General features: G+C 41.6%; 1 protein-coding gene across 4 annotated transcripts in view; it reads right to left on the minus strand.

Moving 5' to 3' along the window:
- PRKG1 (protein kinase cGMP-dependent 1) overlaps positions 1–24,110 on the minus strand; it is a 1,258,994-nt gene that overhangs the window by 782,992 nt on the left and 451,892 nt on the right. For all 4 annotated transcript variants that reach the window (XM_045439410.1, XM_045439409.1, XM_045439412.1 and 1 more), the window contains exon 3: positions 16,701–16,814. In XM_045439410.1, the coding sequence (XP_045295366.1) occupies positions 16,701–16,814 (114 nt within the window). The remainder of the gene's footprint in view (positions 1–16,700; positions 16,815–24,110) is intronic.

Genomic DNA, 24,110 nt, shown 5'->3' on the forward strand with positions numbered 1-24,110 from the left:
TTCCTATAAATAAGCATCAACAAGGCAAGTCCAGGGGGAAATCACATTACTGACCTCTGTCCGAGCCATGACCTACCTCGAGTAAAGGTTTTCTATCATTAGCAAGTGCAGTCAGCTCAGCCATCAGCGTGCTTCCGACCTTATCATTCCACGCATCAACAAGATTTTCAGACTCAAACAGAATAAGATGAAAACACAGCTTAGGCATCTAATTATGTTACAGCTACACCTCCTCGATTTTCATAGGTCAAAGTCTCTTTTATCAATGTGCTTAGATTATTGGTTTTCCAAATTAACTCACTAGCAAGAGGAGGGAGGGAAACCTTTAAAGCTTCAAAACTTCAGCGTACACATGAGAACCTTAGCACGGTACCCACACTGTTTAAGATCCCGCAAAGGAGAGATTAGAAAGAAAGACGTTTGTCCACGGAAGCCATTCTCCATGGAAAGAATACCCTGCACAAAGGTACCAACACAGAAAAGATTCCAGGAACCTTAGAAATCTGTTTCTCAAGTTATGAGATAATTGCGGTGGTTCTCCTGGGACAGAAAGCCATCCTAACAATCGCTATTTATTGATTTCATATTTTGTTTCTGGCACAAAATCAGCACTTGACGTATATCGCCTCATTCGAGCCTCACCACAAGCAATGAAATCTGCCTTACTGTTCCTATTTTACGAACGTGGAAACTTTGCTAAAGCCCAAAGGGATTCGGCATTCAACCCACCCAGGTCAACACAAAGGCCGTGCCTCCATCTCCAAGGCCATGTTGTAGGGAGGGGGTTGGGGAGGCTGCAGCCACCGCCCAGAGAGGTCAAAGTCTGTGCCATAACCAGATGCCTCTTTCAGGAAAGTTGGAGAGGAATAGAATTAACTTGGTACCTACGGGCAGAGTAGATGCAAGGAGGAAAAGACTGGAGGCCACGGTCTCTGGCCCAAGGAGAGTCCCAAGGGGGTTGAGTCCGGCCAGTGGCATCCCATGTGTGGAGGTGGTGATGGAGCCCATGGACACCAAACCCCATTACTCATCCAGGTGGGTTTCGTCCTGCTTCATAGTGTGTGCCTCCCTGGATATCAAAGTTGGGTCTACTGCCCTTGCCTTCTGTCCCTATGCCACCATCTGCGGAGGTGAGGAGAGTCGGTACTGAAGAAAACTGAACGTGGGGCGGGATGAGGTCAGAAGGGAAGAAGGAAAATCATTCCACCTGTTGTCACCTTATTTAACACACCTGCCACTAAGGTTTTCCAGAGATTCCTAAGACCCCTTTAACAGTTCTTTTGAAGCACAAAATGGAAAAAGCTAATTGCCCCTTCACACTAGGAAGATGAACTCAAAAGGAATGGTTTTTCTAGGATATAGAACTTTGTTTTTCCTTCTTTGTCTTAAAACAGGTCGTTAAATGTGAGCAAGTGTCTGCAATTCACAGGAGCATGATGTTTCATACTCACAATGTGCTAAGATATTTGAAAATCATTTCAAGGCTTCTTTTCAAATACTAGCCAGAAAAAAAGAGAAAAGTAATACATTAAAATAAAATGTTAAGCAGAAAATATTAGCATTAACAGGAAAAAAACAAATGAGCCTTTCTTTAATTATTAACGAATTCCAAAGTTGTTGCTATTTCTCTGAAAATAGGAGGTGCCGACGGAATTATGCCGATGGTGAGTTACCTGGGATATAAAATTCCAAGGAAATCCATAATAAGGAATGTGTTACTCCATGTACATTTAAAATTATGTATTCTGCGGAACCAAAGAGTCTGAATAGTCAAACAGCCCTACACTATACAAATATTCAAAGCTCGTCCATTTTTCTTTTCCTTTATACCATCCCTTTATTTCAAACTGATTTTTTTCAAAAGCAGATTAAATCCATTATGTAGGAGTTTTACTAAGTGCCACATACATGAGGCACTGTAGGCATGTTTGTTACCTCGATTGGTTTCTTTTATTTGTAAACGCACCCTCATGCTTGGACACTAGGCGGCCCTTCCCTCTTTTCCTCCAGTCTCCTGTGTACCGAGCCAAGAGCTACAGAGACGATGTCCACAATCGTTTTCTCATCTTTAAGAGCTCTTTCCAACATCTGGATACACCAGGTTTTGGCCTCCATGAGGAATAACCAAACCAATTTTTTCCATAGGAGTTATTGCTTTTTAAATTTTTTTTTTTATTTTTTTTTTTAACGTTTATTTTATTTTTGGGACAGAGAGAGACAGAGCATGAACGGGGGAGGGGCAGAGAGAGAGGGAGACACAGAATCAGAAACAGGCTCCAGGCTCTGAGCCATCAGCCCAGAGCCTGACTCGGGGCTCAAACTCACGGACCATGAGATCATGACCTGAGCTGAAGTCGGAGGCTTAACCGACTGAGCCACCCAGGCGCCCCTAAATTTTTTTAATGTTTAATTTATTTTTGAGAGAGACAGAGACAAAGCATGAGCAAGGGAGGGGCAGAAAGAGGGAGACACAGAATCCGAAGCAGGCTCCAGGCTCCGAGCTGTCAGCACAGAGCCCGGTGCGGGGCTTGAATGCACAGACCGCAAGATCATGGCCTGAGCCGAAGTCGGGCGCTTAACTGACTGAGCCACCCAGGTGCCCCCAAAACTATTGTTTAAATTAAAATTTCCTTTTATGTTTATGTTTCTTAATAAGCATTCTGAACTCTGCCTTTTGTCATCCTTTTTGACTGTCCATTTAATTAAAAAATGTGAAGACCTCAAATTCTATTTACCCATCTCCCCATATTATCAATAACCCTTATTAATACCTTCCGATCAATATTCTCTATGTTCTAAACATTCTGTTGTGAAAAAGAAAAGGTTTTTTATGGGCTTTGACATAAAAGCCAGGGCTCCTAGCTACTCCATGGCGGTCAAACCTTTAAGGCTCTTAGCCACAGGCTTTGTTCTCAACATCTGCAGCTTTTCTTTTAGGTCCCAAGAAGGCGATCCGAGCACAAATACCATCATTCTACTCCAAAAGATGATGTCTGAACTGTACAAGTGCTGTGGAGAATATACGGTGCATGGAGTTTTCATTCCAAGCCGAAATGATAAGCCTAGTGTGACGAGCAAGTTATACTTGTGAAGCGCCTACGTGGATGGACACTCCTTCCTGGTCCAAGAAAGCACAGGAATGCCGTAACTAGGTGTCCACCGTGGGAGGACTTCAGAAGAACACCTTTTGAAAACGAAGATTCTATCCGAAGGTAGCTTATCTGACTGTGGGTGTCCTTGTACCAAGTTCATCTTGAAATTTGAAAACTGTCCTGAGCAGTGTACCACATGGATGAACACAGGCTTCCAAACAACAGGAGCAACTTGGAATCCGTTCATAGGAGAAGAAGTCCAACTCTGCTCCCCCAAATGCCACAAATCTCTATGCCTTCCTAGCTCATCCGGAAGAGAAACCCAGTGCCTACGTAATAAACGCTCTGAGACGTTAACGTCGCAGCTGTAAATAAAGACAACTTGCCAGTATTCATCTTTTTTTTTTTTGCAAGGCTTCTGCTGAGCAATTAAAATCAATCAACACAATTATTCCATGAATTTTAAGCTATCGGTGAGTGACTCCACTCAGTAAAGCATGTAAGTCCTGAAACAGAATGCCAGAACGGCATTGCAAAAAGTGCGGAAAAAACGAAGATTCAAATGCTGCGTCTTCAAGTTGAAGCTGTGCCAACTCCACCAGCAGGTCAGTATTAGAGTTGAACATAAATATAAGAAGACCTAATTCTCTCCCACGACCTGCTAGTCCCATTTCATCAGCTCTGTTAACAAAAAGCATGCCTAATAACTTCTAACTCAACGTATTCGTGAAACACGAATACAAAGTATTAATATTCAAGCGATCAGGTCGCATGGACCAAGAAGAATAGTGCATGTCAAGAGCAGGAAAGAAACCACTGTTTAACGGCAAACGATGAACAGAAAAACACTGGCAAACAAGGATTGGAAGAAGGGGCCCAAGAATTGTGTGCAGGACTGAAAGGCTCAAAGAGAAAATGGAGACGAAATGCGGCCACCTTGACCCACCAGAAAATCTTAAGAACAGAAGCACGTACCAATTGTCAACAAATAAACCACGTTCAGAACTGGCGCGTGCGTGAAACGCGAACAGGCTGTTCCTACCTTTGAGGACATCCAGGAAGGAAAAGAAGATAGTGCAACATGTTCACAGTATTCTTTCTGGGTAGAGGGTTTTAATGACTTTGTTAAGAAATCTTTACATGTAGGGGCGCCTGGGTGGCTTAGTCGGTGGAGCATCTGACTTCGGCTCAGGTCATGATCATGCGGTTTGTGAGTTCGAGACCCACGTCGGGCTCTGTGCTGACAGCTCGGAGCCTGGAGCCTGCTTTGGATTCTGTGTCTCCCTTTCTCTCTGCCCCTCCCCTGCTCATGCTCTGTCTCTCTCTGTCTCTCAAAAATAAATAAGTGTTTAAGAAAATTAAAAAAAAAAAAAAGAAATCTTCACATCTACGTATTTTCTCAACATGTTTACGATCAGAAAAATATTTTTAAAAATTGTAAAGACACGTTAAATTCATTCAAGGAAGTATTAGGGAAAACGTCAGTACAGAAAAATAGTCCTGCTGTGTTTACAGTTATTTACTATTGTTCTTGGCCTGAACCATTCTGGCTGAAAAACCGGAAGTACAAGTAGGAGACAGAGAATCAGTAAATAAAAGATCACAGCTCCCATTCAGGACTTTCTTTTCCTGCCTTTTCAAATCTAAGACTCTTAATGTGCCCTGATCCGTTTTTAAAAGGCCTCCAAACATCTACAGCTCATTTCTGTGTTTATTAATCCTCAAACATTATAAGGATAGACAAAGGGAGGGATGCTTGAGACCTCAGGTCTCTCCCTATCTCAAATTTGAGCTTCAGGAGACGTTGAGTATTTCAGAAACTCTATTTTATAGATCTCGATGGTCTTAGAACTCTATGTATTACATTTTGAACTGTACATAGTTTGGGCCATTTCACATTGCTGAGAATCCATATGTATGTGTGTGTATATATACATATATATATACACACACACACATGTATATATATACACACATATATGCATACGTATATACATATATACATGTGAATATATATACATATACATATATACACGTATACATATATATACATACGTATATGTGTGTGTGTGTATTAGCAGCTCACTTTGTTTTGTGTTATGCTCAAGCTTCATGGGTAACTGTGATCGCATGTTCTTCTGTGGTACATTCCATCGAAATTGCTAGAATTCTGCCTCAAAGTAGTCAATGACAGCGAAAGGCGATAAATATGAACAATTCCCGGAACTCAGGGTAACTCTAACTTTAGGGAAACCAGGAATTGCTAAATTCAAATACAGATGAAAGGCCAAGGTTTTGGCCAGGAAGTAAGGAGGCTGAACGTGTTGGGGTGGGAGAGAGTGGGGTAGACAATGGATTTCAACCATAACTGCGGCCATCGCCACCGTATTTATCCAGAAAGAACATGGTAAATATAGAAAAGATAGTTTTTTCCTGAGGCAATCAAAGGGGCCAAACTAATTGTACACCAGAAGTCTTGAGTTTTCAGGCTGCACCTTAAGATACAAATTATAGGTGTCATTTGCCTGAAATCTTGCTTTGGAAAATAATTGCCACTTTAAAGGCATGTCCACTAGCTATCTATTGTTAATCTGTCTAAGGCCTTGATGCAGTAGGCACCCATTCAGGGCCATGCACACTTACCACCAACACACACATTTCTCATGGAAGTCTTGAGAATTCAGCCCAGGAGGGACGTGAGAACAAGATGGCTTCAGACAGCACAGATATTCTTTCCTTCCGCCAGGTCCAAAGGCACGCGTCCAAGCAAAAGCGTAATCCCATCACCGCACCCTACACTCTTACCCAAACTTCGGTTTTGATGTTGGGGCTTCTTACACCACTTCTTTCCAAGTGTACATCTGAACCAATGTTTCTGGGTAATAGTGGCAAAAGGAGGTCTCTGTCCGGATGTGGGATCTCTCCAGGGACGTCAGCCTTGGGAATGTGGCCTGTTCCCTTTCCTTCACTGCTCTACCTGTGAGGTATCAAGCTATGCCCTGGGCTCCTCAGGGGTACTTCCCAGGTTCTTCAGATAATGAAGGTCCCAACTAGTACATAATCCTTTCCTGCTTTTGTAGTTTTAGCTGTGAAGTGAACAGGGGCAGAAGATCAGTTAGTGCTTACTGAATGCACCACGTGCTAGTTTCCTGCACTAAGCTATTTGCAGAGAGCCCCTTGTTTCGTCTTCGCCATAATGATCAGGTAGGTCCTTACCAATTTAAAGGTAAAAGAACTGAGGCCCAGGGAGGATTCACAGCCATTAAATTATTTTCCGACGGGCACAGAGCGAGTGGCCGAGAATCTGAACCCAGGCAACGGGATTCCAGATCCTGTACTCTGAACTAGTCTACTCGTTAATTTTGGCCTAGGTCGGTGTCTGTGGGCATCCGCCCATGCCAGCCCAGAGCCATCCCCTGCCCCCTCAAAATTCCTCTAGTTCTCTGTCTCGGGTTTGCGAGGGATTCCTTATAACCTACCTTTATCCACTCTCTCCAGCTAGGTTCTCGACACTGAAATGGTAGGGACGTGCCCTCTCTTGGGTGATGCTCTCTGGTGTCTACTAGTGCCTCAAGAATTTGATACGAGTCTCAGAAATTCCAGATGAGTGATGATATAGATCGGAAGTGGGATCTTCGCCTACCAATTGCCAAGAACAAAGTTTCAGGCAATGGAGTTCAGAGTCTTCCTGGCAAACGCCAAGGAGGAGGTAGAGCTTAGCAATCTACCTGTGTGACCTGAAGGAAGTGAATGAAGCCTTCTAAGGCTCAGCTGCCTCATCAGTGCAGTCCTGCCGTGGCTCCTTTTGGTAGGGGGCCATCGTGAAGGTTAGGGATCATGCTCACAGCCTGTGTAAGTGCACGAAGATGGGTTATTAACAATTACTACCACTCAGACATACCATGTACCCTTGGATTCAACTAGAGCAGTGTTTTTCACGCTGTGTTATTTGAACAGCAACAACCGCAGAATCGCCAGAGAAGCGTTGAAAACAGGGAGACACGTAAGACGGCATCAAGAATACGGGGGTCCAGAGCAGCTAGATGGGGTCCCTGGAGGCTGCTCCCCCATCCGTAACCAACAAAAGCCGCTCTTAACACACTTCACACACAAAAGCGCTCCGTGAGATTTTGCTTTGGAAATAAACACAGAATTCAGTTGTGAAGACAGTTTGCAGATCACCGATCGATCCCAGTCAGGAAACTACAGACAACAATGCTTTCAAGTCAACAGTGAGAGGAATTACGAGGGCATAAAATGTGGATTATTAGTAAAGAGAAGGAGTAAGAGAACGGCTTAGGTACAGAACACACAGACCAGCTTCCTAAGCTACCATCATTTCTCAGCCCTCTCATCCCTGCCTTTCTGAGCAGTTGACTCTAATTTTCTACCATCTACTGCCACATTCACGGTAAAAATAATTCTCCAGAACTCGTGCAGAAAGGAGGAGCTGGCTAGCACACCAGCAGCACACCAGAACTCAGATCTCCACCTGTCTTGATTCTAATCATCGCCCTCCCCCCAGTTCCTTCTCAAGGACTCTAATACATGGATGCCTTTTTATCCTCTCATTTTAGATGCCAAGAGATCTGCAATCCATCTAGGACTGCTGGGTCCCTCACCGTAAATTAGATCAATGACCACCTCCACGGACTATAAAGGACCTCTTCCACTCTTGGTCCAATGGACTGGATTTAACCCAACAGGGAAAAGCAGGGCACTCATTCAGACATCTCCACGTCAGTTGTTCTCTTCAAAATGCCCATCCATATCGGTTTTCACCTAATCCAAACTATATTCGTGACCGTGAGAAAGAACAACAAAAATCAAATAAAACTTTTTTTCTTTGCTCTGTTTTCCTACCAACATCCTAGCCATCAAATTCAATAAATCTAAAAGTTATTCTTGTTAACAACATAGCCCAGCAGTCCATGATTTTTTAATTTTTTTCCTTCCCTCTCAACCTGTTTCTCTTTTAATTTTGCTTCTCACTCTTCTTCAAAAGAATATGTTAATAATCTGCACAATGCTGGTAGTCAGCCAACAATGCTGTGTTTCTTTTCTTTTTTTTTTTTTTTAAAGTTTATTCATTTTTGGGACAGAGAGAGACAGAGCATGAACGGGGGAGGGGCAGAGAGAGAGGGAGACACAGAATCGGAAACAGGCTCCAGGCCCTGAGCCATCGGCCCAGAGCCCGACGCGGGGCTCGAACTCACGGACCACGAGATCGTGACCTGGCTGAAGTCGGACGCTTAACCGACTGCGCCACCCAGGCGCCCCTGCTGTGTTTCACTCTAAAAGAAAAATGCAACTTTTCTTAAATATCTCTGCTCAACAGCAACAAAATAATAGGGAAAAGCATATCCAGAAGAACAGTAATTATTATTAGTGTCTGCAAATTTCCTTTGAATTCTTCAATACAGACATTTGAATGCAGGGAAGAGTGTTATCTGAATCAAATTAAGCACCTTTAGGGTATAGATCAGTGGTCCTCAAATGCTGGATGCTTCACAATCACCTGGAGAACTTGGTTTACACAGATTGCTGTGACCCGCCCCGAAGATTTCTGAATGGATAGAAATGCAAAATCTCCAGCATCTTCTAACAAGTGCCCGGAGGACGCTGATGCTGTCGCAGGCACCACAGTTTGATAAACACTGTAATGATCATTTGAAGTTCCCTAATCAAGAGTCTACACTTGTGTGGGGGTAGCAGGCATGTTACAGACACATTTCAAGGTCTACACATTTGAGGGAAGGCAGGGAGGGTTGTCTACAGTAAGTGTTTCCAACGCTGCTACGTCAATTTGTATCAGACGGTTTGTAAATGATTGTGGACTCCACGATCTTGGCCTCCACTTTGTCACCCGGGAAATTAGGGACAACCTCTGTCACCTACTCGATTGGGATATTTTGAGGATCCCATCAGATAATGCCCGGGGAACAGGCTGTAAATTATAAAGCACTGTTACCATGGGTACTTAGAAATGTATCCAGTCCACAAAGGACGTCCCAGAAGAAGAGCGGGCTCTCAGACTTGCCAATGAATTGCTGAGATTGTGTTTCCTCTGGGGGAAACAAAAGTAGAACATGAGTGTCACGGCTCGATTTTTTTTTTCTTGTACCTTAATCGATCTGTTACATCACAAAAAATAACATTAAAAAGTCCTTTGTTCGGTGTTTCTTAGTTGCTGTTTCAACTTCTGTAACTCCTACTTTTAAGAAATTCATTGACTAATATGTTCCGTAAAAGAAACGTGTAGCTACTGAGTGATGTCTCAGATGTTGAACCGTAAGTTTCATCGCATCAGACACTCAAGTGTCTCAGTATGCTGCAAAAGCTAGATCCCCAAATTGGTACAGATTGCTTGTTATGTGTCTCGAAGGCTTTAAGCTTATGACCCTCTCCTCATTATATCTCAGGATTCATCCTTTCCTAACAGATGTACTTAATGTAGGTCCATATGTTACCATCTAAAAATTTTAAAAACCCACAATGGCAACATGCTGTGTAACTTTTTTGTGGAGATGAAGCCTAAGGTCAATAGAAGTGGTCCTACAGATACACTTGTGTTTAAATGCAAAATGAGCCACTGTGGATGAAATGTAAGAGCCTGTGACAGCAGGAAAGCAACGCAGTGTCATAGTCACAGGCCTCCTTCTGACTACACAGCTAGGGGACAGGGGACCAGTCGCTTAAACTCAGTTGTCTCAGCAATAAAACGAGGGTGCCACCACACCGTGCCCGAAAGCCCTACGTTTAGAGCATCACTCTGAGCCCTCAGATGTCCTCTGCTCTCTTCCTTATTCCCGTTGAACAGCCATCGCAATCCATGGACAGGAATGTTTCATTTTCTAGAAAAATAATAATATACAGTACTGACCTACGTTACTACCTCGCTTTTTCTTCAATCATCTGATTAAATACTAAATTCTTGTAGTAGTAGAGTAGTATAGTAAATTCTCTCTTAGACAATTCTTAAATAAATTAAGATTCAATATACTAAACCTACTGCAAACTTTACACCATGTGGGAGCATTTTTTGCACATTACTTGTTTGTTTTTTTAATATTTACTTACTCATTGAGAGAGAGAAAGAGAGAGAAGCAGAGAGGGAGAGGGAGAGAGAGACGCAGAGGGAGAATCCAAAGCAGGCTCCGTGCCAAGCCTTGATCCATCAAAGTCAGCTCCATACTCACAACCAAGAGATCACGACCTGAGCCGAAATCAAGAGTCAGATGCTTAACCGACCGAGCCCCCCAGGCGCCCTATGGACTACATTAATTTAAAAATTTTAATGTCATCTCTGCACTCAACATGGGGCTTGACCTTATGACCCTGAGATCAAGAGCCACACGCCCCACCAACTGTGCCTACCAGGCACCCCTGCGTGGTTGTTTTTTATGATGCAGGTCTTTGCGGAAAATTCTGCAAGCTTGAAGAAGCTGCTAAAAAAGCAATCAGCCTTCCTTGCCCATTGTTACATTTACCATTAAATTATCTGCGATCCTTAAAAAATAATATCCCATCAGTTAAAGGCTGACTATTCCCTAGGTACAGGGAACACTCAAGGTACTCGATTCATTAAAAGAGGGAGGGCGAGAGTCCTTAATCTAGCCACAAGAAGGACTTAAGTAATATTGCCCTCCTTGGACCCTAAGAGATGCTCCCTTTCTCCCCCGAGAAGCATCGCTAACATACGCCTGTCTATCAAGCCCAATCAATACCGAACTCCAATCTCTTTTTGGAAGTAAATATAAATCAAATAAATTCTGACTATAACAATTCCCATCAAGACTAAAAAAAAAAAAAAAAAAACAACAACAAAACAAAACAAAACCCTTCATCTTGTAAAAGAAACACATGGGAGTTTATGGTTTTCCTCTTCTCCGAAATTCACTTCCATTTCACTTTAACAATAGAGAAAGGAGATCCAACAGCTTTTGCACGTGCGTTCATTCAGGTGAGTCTGCTATGTGGCATCACTGGTACCTAGTGAGTTGATTCCTTTAATCAAGAAATTTATTTCTCAGGGATTACATAGTTGGATTTATGTTACTAATTTCACAGCATTCTGTAAGAGACAAATGTGATCTGTGAAAGAAAGAAAGAAAGAAAGAAAGAAAGAAAGAAAGAAAGAAAGAAAGAAAGAAAGAAAGAAAGAAAGAAAGAAAAAGAAAGAAAGAAAGAAAGAAAGAAAGAAAGAAAGAAAGAAAGAAAGAAAAGAAAAGAAAGAAAAGAAAGAAAAGAAAGAAAAGAAAGAAAAGAAAGAAAGGAAAGAAAGGAAAGAAAGATTTTCCTAAACAGAATAGTGGCTGACTCACTAAACAACGTACCTGCTTCCCCAAGATGCTGTCGTAACACTGTTTGGCTGTCCAGGATGACGATTCCTGGGAGGTTCCTGGACTGTTCCTTCTGTGATCAGGCCCATATTTCTAGTCATCTGCAGCCTAAATTTACTTTGTTGCTTCTCTCCCTTCAGGATGGATAGTAGCAGGCATGCATTAGACTAGGAGGATGCAAAGCTTGCATGTTTTTAATTGGCCTCTGGAAGGCAGAACAGAGCCATTCTCATTTAGCATACTTCTCTCCTCCACTTTTGTTCTATGGAGCAGGGAGTCCGACAGTCCAGGACTGGTGCTGCTCATTAAAACCCCAGGTAATAACCGCCTAGACGACAGCGGTGGGTACTCACAGGCTACGTCCCTTCATCTCCTCACGTGGATGTACCTCTACCCTCAGTGATCCTTTTTGGAACTCAACAATGGTGTTTTCCTAACAAGTGTCTAATTGCTGACTTCTTGATTCAATCACCTTCCTAGGTAAGGTTACGGCCACTAGAAGAGAGTTCTCTAGGATTCCCTTGGATTAATGAAATTGGCATTCATTTCTTTTGTTCCTTTACCAATAAAAGGCACTGTTGACCTTGTAAGTATCACATTTATAGTACAGAGAGGTATCTGAACAAACAATGTTGGTCAATTTCTTTCGCATTCTTTAGAATTTTTGTTTGTTTGTTTTGACAGTAGGCAGATTTTTCTGAGTCAGGCTGAATAATAGGTCTGAAACCAAGCTACGTGGGAATGTACAAACCACCTTACTGCCTAGACTCAATTTTCAGAACAAGAATAAACCGAAAAATCCAACCCTTTTCACTGTGTTCTTAAAATGTCTATGACATCTTGCAATATCTTAATGAGTCCACTCCCCCAGTACAAATATCCTAGGAAAGCTTCTGTAAACCTGAAAGTATTCAAAAGCTAAGGCAGAAAGATATTTTTAGCAGACGTTACAAAAGTCACCAATTTGTTAGATTTCTTATAGGATGTTTAGGCTCTTTTGTGATAGTACTCAAGTATTTTAATGCTGAGAAATTTTTAAATACTTGTTATACATAATCTAAGGAAAAAATAATTACTCAGAAACTTTGCCCAAGTCAATTCATAAAAGAGTCTCACACACCCATAGACCAATTTTGCAGATAACTTTCCACGGTTATCAACTTACCCTAGTGTTGAGAGGTTTTCCTACAAAGAGAGACCTTTTATTCTTGGATTATATTGCAGTCTACCTGGATGAGAGTGTTTGAATAAATTACTGCCTAAGGTTTGGGGATTTGTGAACAGGACATTCAAAATAGGAGGAAGAGACTTCAATTTAGTATCTTCAGGCAAAAATACCCCAATTTATCTACCACTGAATTTGGGAGCAAAGAGCCATAGAAGTCAAACCTCAAAAAAAAAAAAAATCACTATGTAGTTATGAGAAATGGTTGTGGGAAATCCAGGTAAAACAGGATAATACCATAAATGTCCTTGCAAATTCACACACAGGGCAAGTGTCACCGAATCCCTTTCTTGTTGTAAATGAAATGCTTTGTCCATTCTATTTTTAGGTTTCCATTAACTTCAAGTTTCCATTTGTGTGTGTGTGTGTGTGTGTGTGTGATTTTAAAGAACCTTGGGCAAAGAAGCAAGGTAAGAGGCTCAGACTGAGTATCAATGGATATTGCTTTAGCTGTGAGGGAAGTGAAAAGTGAAATCACGACCAGAAATGACACTTTAGGAAGACAAGACAATAACATGCTTCCAGGTGTGGGCACTGAGGAAGCAAGGGTTACTGAAGGATGTATTAGAAGTCCCTAACCTTTGTGGGGTTTGAAAATGGACAGTAAAACTCTTTTGTCTCCACAACCCCAAAATATTTAGATAAAGATGTCAAGTTCAACGCCATTGGAGACACTGCTTGGTGTTGTGGAAATCAAACGTAACAATTGATTTTTTTTCCTCCCTGGGGCATCTGGACTGTTTGTGATAGGATGGACGGTCCAAGTGGCCGTGTTCCTATCACAGATAACAGGGAAAGCTTGAGGGTGTTAAAGCCACGAATGACCTCAAGACATCCATTACATTTGTTTCCAACAAAATGTTAATTTTATGTATTTTGATATGTTCATTCCTCAAGGGGGAAAAAAAATCAATGGTGCTGTTTTACAAGACAGGAATGGACTCTGAATGTAGATTTCCTGCACTATCCTATCAGGTTGTCTATGTCCTTATGGTTTCAATGTTTTAAAGAGTTATTCTTGGTGCTATCAGACCCCTCTCCTGGTGTTACCGTAATAACCAGTAGTATACGTTTATTTTCTGAGGCATGTTAATTGATTTCTCCCAAATGAAAAACAAGGAGCTTGTTTCAAACTATCATGGCACTTCTTTTGGTTGAAACACTACGAACAAGCTTATCGTGTTTCATAGCATCTATCAATTTTGAGCTTTCAAAAGAAAACAACTTTTTTGGTACCGGAAGTAAAAAAAAAAAAAAAAAAAAAAAGCCCACAGGTAATAGAATCCTATTTGTTAGCGGGAAGTCACTGGGATTTATTTATTCATGGCCTGATACAATTTCAAAAAAAAAGTGCTCTTTTGAACAAGAAATGACTCATGTACATGGAGGAACTCTTGACTGTCACCTAGGATTTAGTTACCACTGTGAGATTAAAAATGCATTAAAATGATAGGCAGCTTTCAGGCTGACCTAGGGAGAAAGATAGGAGAAAGAGATCAGGAAACAAATAGGTGATGTCGACACAAATGGGGTCACATCCCACAGAAGTGAGAAAGAAAGAGGCATGGATAGGCAAGCTATTGAGTAGGTCGAGTGAAGTCCTGAGAGGTAGACTGCCACACCCAGGTGGATGAATCCACACGCCAAATGGTCATTACTGGCAAAATGATGGCTAACAAAAATGGACAAGAGCCAACAAAATCCTGAATCCTGAGAAACGACTGGATCTAAAAAGCCAAATAAGGCCATTTTGTAATATCACACATGAAGAGTAAGATAACATTGGGGGGTTTCTGTTCTGTAGTCGTTTGGTAAAATTAGCATCCATAATGGAACATAATCAGAATTATAAAGTGATCAGCCTGAAAGTTTAATTTAAACATAAATTTAAAGTGGTACTTAAGGATCATGGTCATAAGTATAATCACCCCGGATAGTGTAAGAGACAGAACAAAAGGTCCTGAATAAGAAATAATCATTATTCACACCTTATAGTTCTTTACACGATACGCAGAATCTCTCGGTAATAGATATTATTCCTCATTCATGCAGAAACTTCTCCATCTATAAACGCAGAGGTAGGTCTACACTCCATCAACCTTAGGCTCTTTTCTCAGTACAACCTCCACATCTTAAGTAGGCACTATGAAGAAATACACACACACACACACACACACACACACACACACGTGTGTGCCTTTTCTGAGTCTGTGTTAAAGAGGATGCTCCATTACTCATTTTCTTTGATGTAGATGTTCTGATTGCCCCAAATGGTTAGAACTGTGATTTGCATTCAACACCCAGGTCCTTCTCAATCAGATACATAGGACGTTTTTCAACGGATCAAATAGTAATACAATAGAGGCTACAGCAGACGAACTCCATTTTATAGGAAACTCATCAATTTCATAAAGCAATCATTTTATGAAAAAAACCTCTGCTATAAAATTTAAATGCACTATTTAGTCTATCTAAAATATTTCTTCAATAATTCAAAGTTTCAAAAGATTAAGCACATGTTATTACCAACTGTTGACCTCTTGGGAATTGGGGTTTTCGTTAGAATTAAACGAGCAGTATACAAGGCTGAAGTATTTTAAAATGTTCACTATTCACAATTCAGAGAAAGCCTGTTTTAAACAAAATATGTTACTCCTGTCCCTTTTTTGACCTACAAGGAATGTATTTCTCATAAAACGCAGCATGACAGTATAATCTGTTTCACTTAATAGTGTCATGACTACTCTTCTTTTCTAGTTAAGGCGCTTTTTAAACAAGTTAAAGTTGTGGCAGATTCTGTTATGCTTCACTGGGCTTCATTATTCTTTCAGTCATGTAATTAAATGATCACATAAAATAAAAACATGGTGCGTATCAATCAAAAGAGTTTCGTGCCTTCAAAGATCGAGATAAAACATCATGAGGCACTCATCCTCTAAGGGCCGCAATCGCAACTGAATAAAAAGGCGATTCACTAACAAGACCTACAGGACAATTTCTGGGTTTCTGGCTGGTCATGCATTCTTGAATTCTTTACAACCCAAGGTTCAGTGCCATATTGTTAGCCGCATGCCACACTTGAGAGAAAAAAAACAAAACAGTAAACAAAATAATCAGTGGCATCCAGCTGAAACTGATTGATAATTTTTCATTTTGCCAATAGTACTTTTTTTTAAGATAAGAAAACCTAATCAAAGTGACTTGTGATTGCGATGACCCACAGGATTGTGTACCAAAGAACATTTCCAACACGAAATACACACATCTGCGTACAGATGCAATGGACCTTCCATTGTTGCCTTTTGCATTCAGCTCTGTTTGTTACACACTCATTATACCCTGTAGTCAGGAAGGAGTATTTAAAACAACCACCTCCCCCCACTCCCCAACGCCTGCAGCTGTTTCTACCGAGTAATGAGTTGCTAGAGAAATCATATATACACATATATGTAAAATTAGGGAGACAAGTTGCTTTATTGCCCCGATTTAAAATAAGCTCAATCAGTAGAAAAGAAAAATACTATAATACACAGCTTGATGAGCAGCTGAAGACAAGAATATACTCAGACACAATTTTAGAATTCAGGATATATCTCGCTCAATGAGGCTTGAATGAGATGAAGGACATTTCTCCTTTAAATTTTTTCTAACCCAATGAATGAACAAGTGGAATTTATGGGGGAACGTAACCCAGAATAGACAGATACGTAAAAATTCCTTAAGTATCAGCATGCGGCTTCAAGCGAAAAGGTCTTGCTTCTGTTTAATTTATCAAGAGATCGCATTTTGTAAATCTTAATTTCTAGAAACTCCAGGTTAAAAGAAGATTTTCCACAAGTCAGTGAAACAACTGAAGTCAGGCAGAACTGATTGCTAACCCTCCTTCAGCAGACAGATGTATCAACCCCATTGCAAGGTGAGAATTAAACTATAGATTAACAAAATCACAGAGACTGAATCCGGAAGTACGTCAACCAACATCTCAAAGCTCTAGGGGAAAACGGCGCTGGCAATATTTGCAAAATAAGAAAATGGTCTTACTCTTGACGGTAGCTGTCCGGGTACAGTTGTAAAGAATTGCCAACTCTCCGAACACCTTTCCTGGACCCATGGTGCACAGCTTCACCCCTTCTTTGGTGACTTCCACCTTACCGTCTGAAAAGAAGAGACAACGCTACTTTAATTCTCTCCCATGCTTCATGTCATCTGTTGCATTTGTCATCGGCAAGAAGGAATACCGGGCTCATGTTTAAAACTGCGAGGCAATTACCAGGGAACATCAAGTCTTAGCTCGGAGGCAATGGAGGAACAATAAATCAAGTCGGTTAAGAGATGCCACCCTTCTTTAAATTAATCGCTGATAGCACTGTGAGATAAAACGGAAAGCAGACCTGAAAAAAGGGGACAAAAATGTAAACGTGTGTTTTTCCCAGTTTTAGAAAACTCTGGTAATTCCGATTTTGATGTCATTTTGAATCTGAGGGTAAAACTGAGAAAGCAGGTACATTTTCTATAGCACGTTTCATACTGGGGAGTGCTCATTTGAGTAAGGCACGGAGATTAGGGAAAGGGAGATTGCTTTGACCCTTGGGCACTGTTTAATTGCAGCTCATGGTAGGTTTTCTTTGTAAGCATCTTATCTGACTTGGCCAAGATTGTTTTATCTGTTTCCCAGCCCTGCAACACGGACTGTAAGGAAAAACAAACTAACTACGAGGATAGGGGGTCCGTGGGAGTTCTCTCGTGCACAAATAACTGGGACAATGAAATGATAAGAAAGGAAAGACCAGGGACACAAGGACCCTGGATATACAGTGCCGCTTGTGAGTAAGGCAAATTCTATTCATGAGGGAAATGGAAAAAATATACTTTAAAAGGGTGCAGCTAAGTGCACTACAAATTCTATCACCTCACAAAATTGGGGGGCAGCAGTGGGAAATAAAGTCAACACAATGCATTCTAGACCAATCCCCCCTTTCTATTTTTCTTCCAAGTTACTTATCCATAGTCTACAGAAGACAAAGTCTGTGTGGCATTAGTTAGTGCATGGAAGGAAGTAACACCACCAAGTCCTCTCCAAACTTCAGGCCCCCAGGCATTGATTTCATAATTGCTCCCTTATTGATGCATTTCCTGTAGTATTTGACTTGTAGAGTTGGGCTTTAAACTCACTCCCTCTTGGGGCGCCTGGGTGGCGCAGTCGGTTAAGCGTCCGACTTCAGCCAGGTCACGATCTCGCGGTCCGTGAGTTCGAGCCCCGCGTCGGGCTCTGGGCTGATGGCTCAGAGCTTGGAGCCTGTTTCCGATTCTGTGTCTCCCTCTCTCTCTGCCCCTCCCCCGTTCATGCTCTGTCTCTCTCTGTCCCAAAAATGAATAAATGTTGAAAAAAAAAATTTTTAAACTCACTCCCTCTTAAAAAAAAAATCAACCTACTTGCAACTAAGCAATAACATTTGTAAAATCACAGGTTTCATGTGCTAATTTGCTCAGACACCTATGGGGATAAAATCCTAAATGTCAAAAAAAAAAAAAAAATCCTTTTTTTTGTTAAGTTAATCCATGTACCAGTGATGCAGGGTCAACGCTTCAGACAACCTTGTTCTACCCCAAAAACCATTTTCATGCAAATGGTATCAGTGGAGAGAGAATTCTGTGGTAATTAGGATAAAATTTCACATAAAATCTATTTGCTACTCTTGAGCCATGTGGGTGCACTTCCTCTGTGTGGAAAGAAGTTATCCGGGATGAACAAGTCCAACATTTCACAAAGTTAGGACATACTCTCTTATGCAGGTCTGGCCACTCGAAGTTCAGTCTACCTTTTGTCATGCCTCACTTCTTGACCACGGAAAATAAAACTCTGTCTCTTGATAGGTGCATCAAAACCAGCCCAGTAAATTCGTATTTTCACAAGCCTCAGATGTCCCTTGCCCATGGCATGTCCCCCCTTCCCTTTCATGGGTAAGCCTGTCCCCTCAGGAATCTCATCTGCCACCAGAGAACGAGAAGCAGACTCAGAACTTCATGCATTTAGGAGGTTTATACGTCATTAGAAGTTAGACCAGGAGTTGAATTCTGGTTCTCTTATCTGTTCCTTATGAGCCTTGTGACTCTGGGCATGGTATTAATTTCTCCATGCCCCAGTTTCTTCATTAAGAAAGTGGATAAAGGAAAAGCACCTATCTCATGGGGCGGTTGACAAAATGACATAATACAGCAGGTTCAATGCTGAGTGCAATGCCCAGCCTATAGAAGACGGTCAATACATGTTAGCTCTTACTATTGGTGTTATTTTCACCATACTCCTTATCTAAAAGGAAGGAGGGCTTATTACAGCATACTGAAACACAATATTCCATTATCTATTCCAGAAACCAACCAACATCCCTATAGGTTAGTAGGTTTGGTTTTTTCTTTTTTTTAATGGAGAAAGTAATTGTTTCAGATTTCTCTATGGGGGTTGAGAACTTCTGGGTTCAAATCGATATCATACTGAATGAAGGACACGGAATTGCAAGAAGTCATGGCGATCTACCTGGCAGAACGCATTCTCTTTATCCTCTTCCCCACTCGGCCATGTACTGCCAATAGTTGACATAGTATTGCTTCAGCAAGGACTGCCTTAGGCTGGAAGCTCCCATAAATGACTTTTTTTTTTTAAATATAATTTATTGTCAAATTGGCTAACATACAGCATATGCAGTGCACTCTTGGTTTTGGGGGTAGATTCCCATGATTCATCACTTACATACAACACCCAGGGCTCATCCCAACAGGTGCCCTCCTCAATGCCCATCACCCACTTTCCCCTCTCCCCAACCCCCAGTCAACCATTTGTTCTCTGTATTTAAGAGTCTCTTATGACTGCCTCCCTCTCTCTCCATTTGTAACTATTTTTTCCCTTCCCTTCCCCCATGGTCTTCTGTTAAGTCTCTCAATATCAACCTATGAGTGAAAACATATGATAGGTCTTTGGCTGACTTACTTCCTTGAGCATAATACCCTCTAGTTCCATCCATGTTGTTGCAAATGGCAGGATTTCATTCTTACTCATTGTCAAGTAGTATTCCATTGTATATACAAACCACATCTTCTTTATCATTTCATCAGTTGATGGACATTTGGGCTCTTTCCATAATTTGGCTATTGTTGAAAGCACTGCTATAAACATTGGGGTACATGTGCCCCTATGAATCAGCACTCCTGTATCCTTTGGATAAATTCATAATAGTGCTATTGCTGGGTCACAGGGTAGTTTTATTTTTGATTTTTTTTTTTTCAACGTTTATTTATTTTTGGGACAGAGAGAGACAGAGCATGAACGGGGGAGGGGCAGAGAGAGAGGGAGACACAGAATCGGAAACAGGCTCCAGGCTCTGAGCCATCAGCCCAGAGCCCGACGCGGGGCTCGAACTCACGGACCGCGAGATCGTGACCTGGCTGAAGTCGGACGCTTAACCGACTGCGCCACCCAGGCGCCCCTATTTTTGATTTTTTGAGGAACCTCCACACTGTTTTCCAGAGCAGCTGCACCAGTTTTCATTCCCACCAACAGTGCAAGAGGGCTCCCATTTCTCCACATCCTTGCCAACATCTGTTGTTTCCACCACTGTGAGGTGGTATCTCAATGTGGCTTTGATCTGGATTTCCCTGATGATGAGTGACGTTGAGCATCTTTTCATGTGACTGTTGGTCATCTGGACGTCTTCTTTGGAAAAGTGTCTATTCATGTCTTCTGCCCATTTCTTTACTGGATTGTTTGTTTCTGGGTGTTGAGTTTGGTAAGTTCTTTATAGATTTTGGATACTAACCCTTTATCTGATATGTCATTTGCAAACATCTTTTCCCATTCCATCGCTTGTCTTTTAGGTTTGTTGATTGTTTCCTTTGCACTGCAGAAGCTTTTTATCTTGATAAGGTCCCAAAAGTTCATTTTTGCTTTTAATTCCCTTGCCTTTGGAGATGTGTCAAGCAAGAAATTTCTGTGGCTGAGGTCAAAGAGATTGCTAACAACTTTTTTTTTTTAAGTTTATTTATTTTCAGAGTGGGGGGAGGTGCAGAGAGGGAGAGAGAGAATCCCAAGCAGGCTCCACCTTCTCAGAACAGAGCCCGATGGCAGGACTCGATCCCACAAACTGTGAGACCATGATTTGAGCCAAAGTCAGATGGTGACTGAGCCACCCAGGCACCCCCAAAGTACCAACTTTCCAGTGCATTATAATATTTTCCTGACTTAAAGCTCTAGCTTCAATTGTATTAAGAGAACTAAAAGCAAAATGAACAATATCTAAAGAACTTTCATACATCACTGCTTTTGGACAAATCTACTTCTCTGTTGAGGTTCCAAAGTTGAAAGTCTTCAGTGGCAATAGACCCACAGGAGCAAGACCACTACTCTGATTCCTTCTGGACAGCTTAAGAATTAGGGCTTCTCAACTAATAGAAGACAAGAAATACAGAGCTCTTACTTTAGCTCAGTGGTTTCTCAAAGGACATCTATGACCTGTCACATGGAAGTTAATTAATAAAATCCAGAGATCCCCCACTCTGGGAAATTTTACTGTTCCTATACCACAGTGACCACACTACTACTTAATGTTGGTGTACCTTCCTTCTCTGAAAAACCATGCTTGTGTAAAACTGATTATGTTTTTCAAGTGTATTTATTTTGAGAGAGAGAAAGAGAGAGAGAGAGAGCAGAGGAGGGGCAGACAGGGGGAGAGAGGGGGGGGAGGGAGGGAGGGAGAGGGAGGGAGGGAGGGAGAGGGAGAGAGGGAGAGAGAGAGAGAGAGAGAGAGAGAGAGAGAGAGAGAGAGAGAGAATACCAAGCAGACACCACATTGTTAGTGCAGAGCCCCATATGGGACTTGAACTCACAAACCTGTGAGATCATGACCTGAGCCAAAACCAAGAGTCATAGTTGGATGCCCAACCAACTGAGCCACCCAGGCACCCCAGCACTTATTGATTTTAACTGATAGTTAATCTTTTAACAGATATGTTTTCTTTGATAGGACCTCCAGAAATCTCACAGTCAGAATTATATATGACTCAGGTCTGAAACATGTGTACAAATGCGTTTCTGGTTCCAACTCGTTTTCCTGATTGTTTTCATATTTGCCTAATTTTCTCATGTCTAACTCATTTTTTTAAAGATAGGTACCAACACGCCTACATATTATAGGTATTTATATATATTTGAATAATCAGTGTTGAGAAGAGAATATATTTCATATTGATTAGATAGTAAAAAAAAAAAAAAAAGCGTGGGGGGGCACCTCTGGCTCAGTCGGTTAAGCATCCAGCTTCAGCTGTGGTCATGATCTCACAGTTCATGAGTTCGAGCCCCGCATCTTCATTGGACTCTTTTGTCAGCACACGGCCCGCTTCAGAGGGAGAGGTGTCTCCCTCTCTCTCTGTCCCTCCCCTTCTGTCTCTGTCTCTCTCTCTCTCTCTCTCTCAAAAATGAATAAACATTCTAAAAAAAAAAAAAAAAAAAAAACAGAAAAGCAAAAAGATTTAGCAAGCGATTTACCGGAACAGATTGTATCTGAGAAATAGAAATCTGGATAGAAAACATCTTTTCCAGGTTAAGTGAAATACTACAGGGTCACTATATTCACAATAGCCATGGAAGTGAGGAATGTGATCCCACAGGATAGATGGGAATGGTCCAAAAAGCATTTTTTAAGAAACAGAAAACTCTAAATGGTAAACAGAAACACCGTGTTTCTAAAATGTTACCGAGTCACTGTGTGATCTCTTTCCCTTCTTCACCCCTGCTGTGTGGATGGAGTAAGTAACCCGGGAGGCGGGACCAACAGGGGCTAAAAACAAAGGTAGGAACACACATGGCATTAATTAGAGAGTTCTTTCGAAGACCTTTGGAAAGGTCTGGATTTCCAGGAGCCCAGTAACGTAAATTATTGATGCGAACTGTGAATTCGGTTAAGCTCACGCACTATGCCGCAGAGCAACCTTCAAGCCAAATGAGAAGTGATTATACACTTACAAATGGATTTCCAAGTACAGAATATGTGGCCCACTTATGAAAACGAAGAATAAAACCATCACAAGCTTACTGCCATCTACCAGAGGGCCCGGTTCCCACCTAATCGATGTCCTTGGCAAGTATCAGGACCATCCAGGAGCCACTCCCCTACTCTTGTTCTCCCCCCACCTCTTTTTTCCATGCTATGGCTACCTTTGAAGTTTGGCTGAAATTGACCTCCCTTGCATAGAAAGTAGGTAGGCCTATGTGTGGTTATTTTGGTGGTGAGGGGAATAACGTGGGCTGAAACGAATAGGGAAAAAGTCAGTCAGGCTCAAAATATAGCATGCTTTTGCCAGAGGCTCATCCCAACTTAGAAACAGCCCAACTTGGAGGTTTTACATAATTATAATTCGCTATTAACTTCAGGAGCGCATTTTTAGGAATTCACTTCAGGTCAGCATGGTTGAATGTAATTTCTGTTTCTTTTAAAGAAATAGCAGAGGGGCGCCTGGGTGGCACAGTCGGTTAAGCGTCCGACTTCAGCCAGGTCACGATCTCGCGGTCCGTGAGTTCGAGCCCCGCGTCAGGCTCTGGGCTGATGGCTCAGAGCCTGGAGCCTGTTTCCGATTCTGTGTCTCCCTCTCTCTCTGCCCCTCCCCCGTTCATGCTCTGTCTCTCTCTGTCCCCAAAAAAATAAATAAACGTTGAAAAAAAAAAAAAAGAAATAGCAGAGATTCATTAGCATTTATTCATGACTCTTTAATACTTTAATTTTCAACCACGTTAGATTCCAAATCAAAGATTTTTTTTTTCCCCAAGAGTAGCAGAAAGGCATTTTCACAACATCCTAGTAAAGTTCTAGATGTTCCCATTACGTTCTTTAACTGGACTCAACAGTGACTAGAGGCCATTAGAACTGTTATTCGAGGGAACTAATGACAATCAAAAATGTGATGCGTCTGTATACTCTGATTTTGTTCTTAATAGTCACTTTTGCTTTTAGGAAATGTGGCATCATATTGGCATTATTTTTACTCTGTGCTATCTCCACCACAAGAAACATGCAAATCATTTTTATTTGGCTTTGCTCCATTGTGAAAGTTGTTTACAGAAGAGACGTGGGGACAGTTGGCTAAGATTCGATTTAGGGGTTAGAGTTTTACTCAGCTCTCAGGACCCCAGCCATGAGTCTGAACAATTAAAAGTTTTATCATAGTACCTAAAATAAAAACTACATTCTACTTCAAGGACCATACACCCATTTGTGATGGGCTGGGCTGAGTCCTAAAGCCTACCATGGGCCACCCTGAGCATCAATCAGCTCCCCCCCTTCTGCTTTCTGGCATTACAATCCACGTGCCCCCCTTGGGAGATGCCAAGTGTTAAGAGACCCATTATGAGGTATTTATACTTTTGGGGATGCTTAAGTGGCTCCATCGGTTAAGCATCCAACTCAG

This window comes from Leopardus geoffroyi, chromosome D2 (assembly GCF_018350155.1).
Source record: "Leopardus geoffroyi isolate Oge1 chromosome D2, O.geoffroyi_Oge1_pat1.0, whole genome shotgun sequence".
Classification (NCBI taxonomy): Eukaryota; Metazoa; Chordata; class Mammalia; order Carnivora; family Felidae; genus Leopardus; species Leopardus geoffroyi.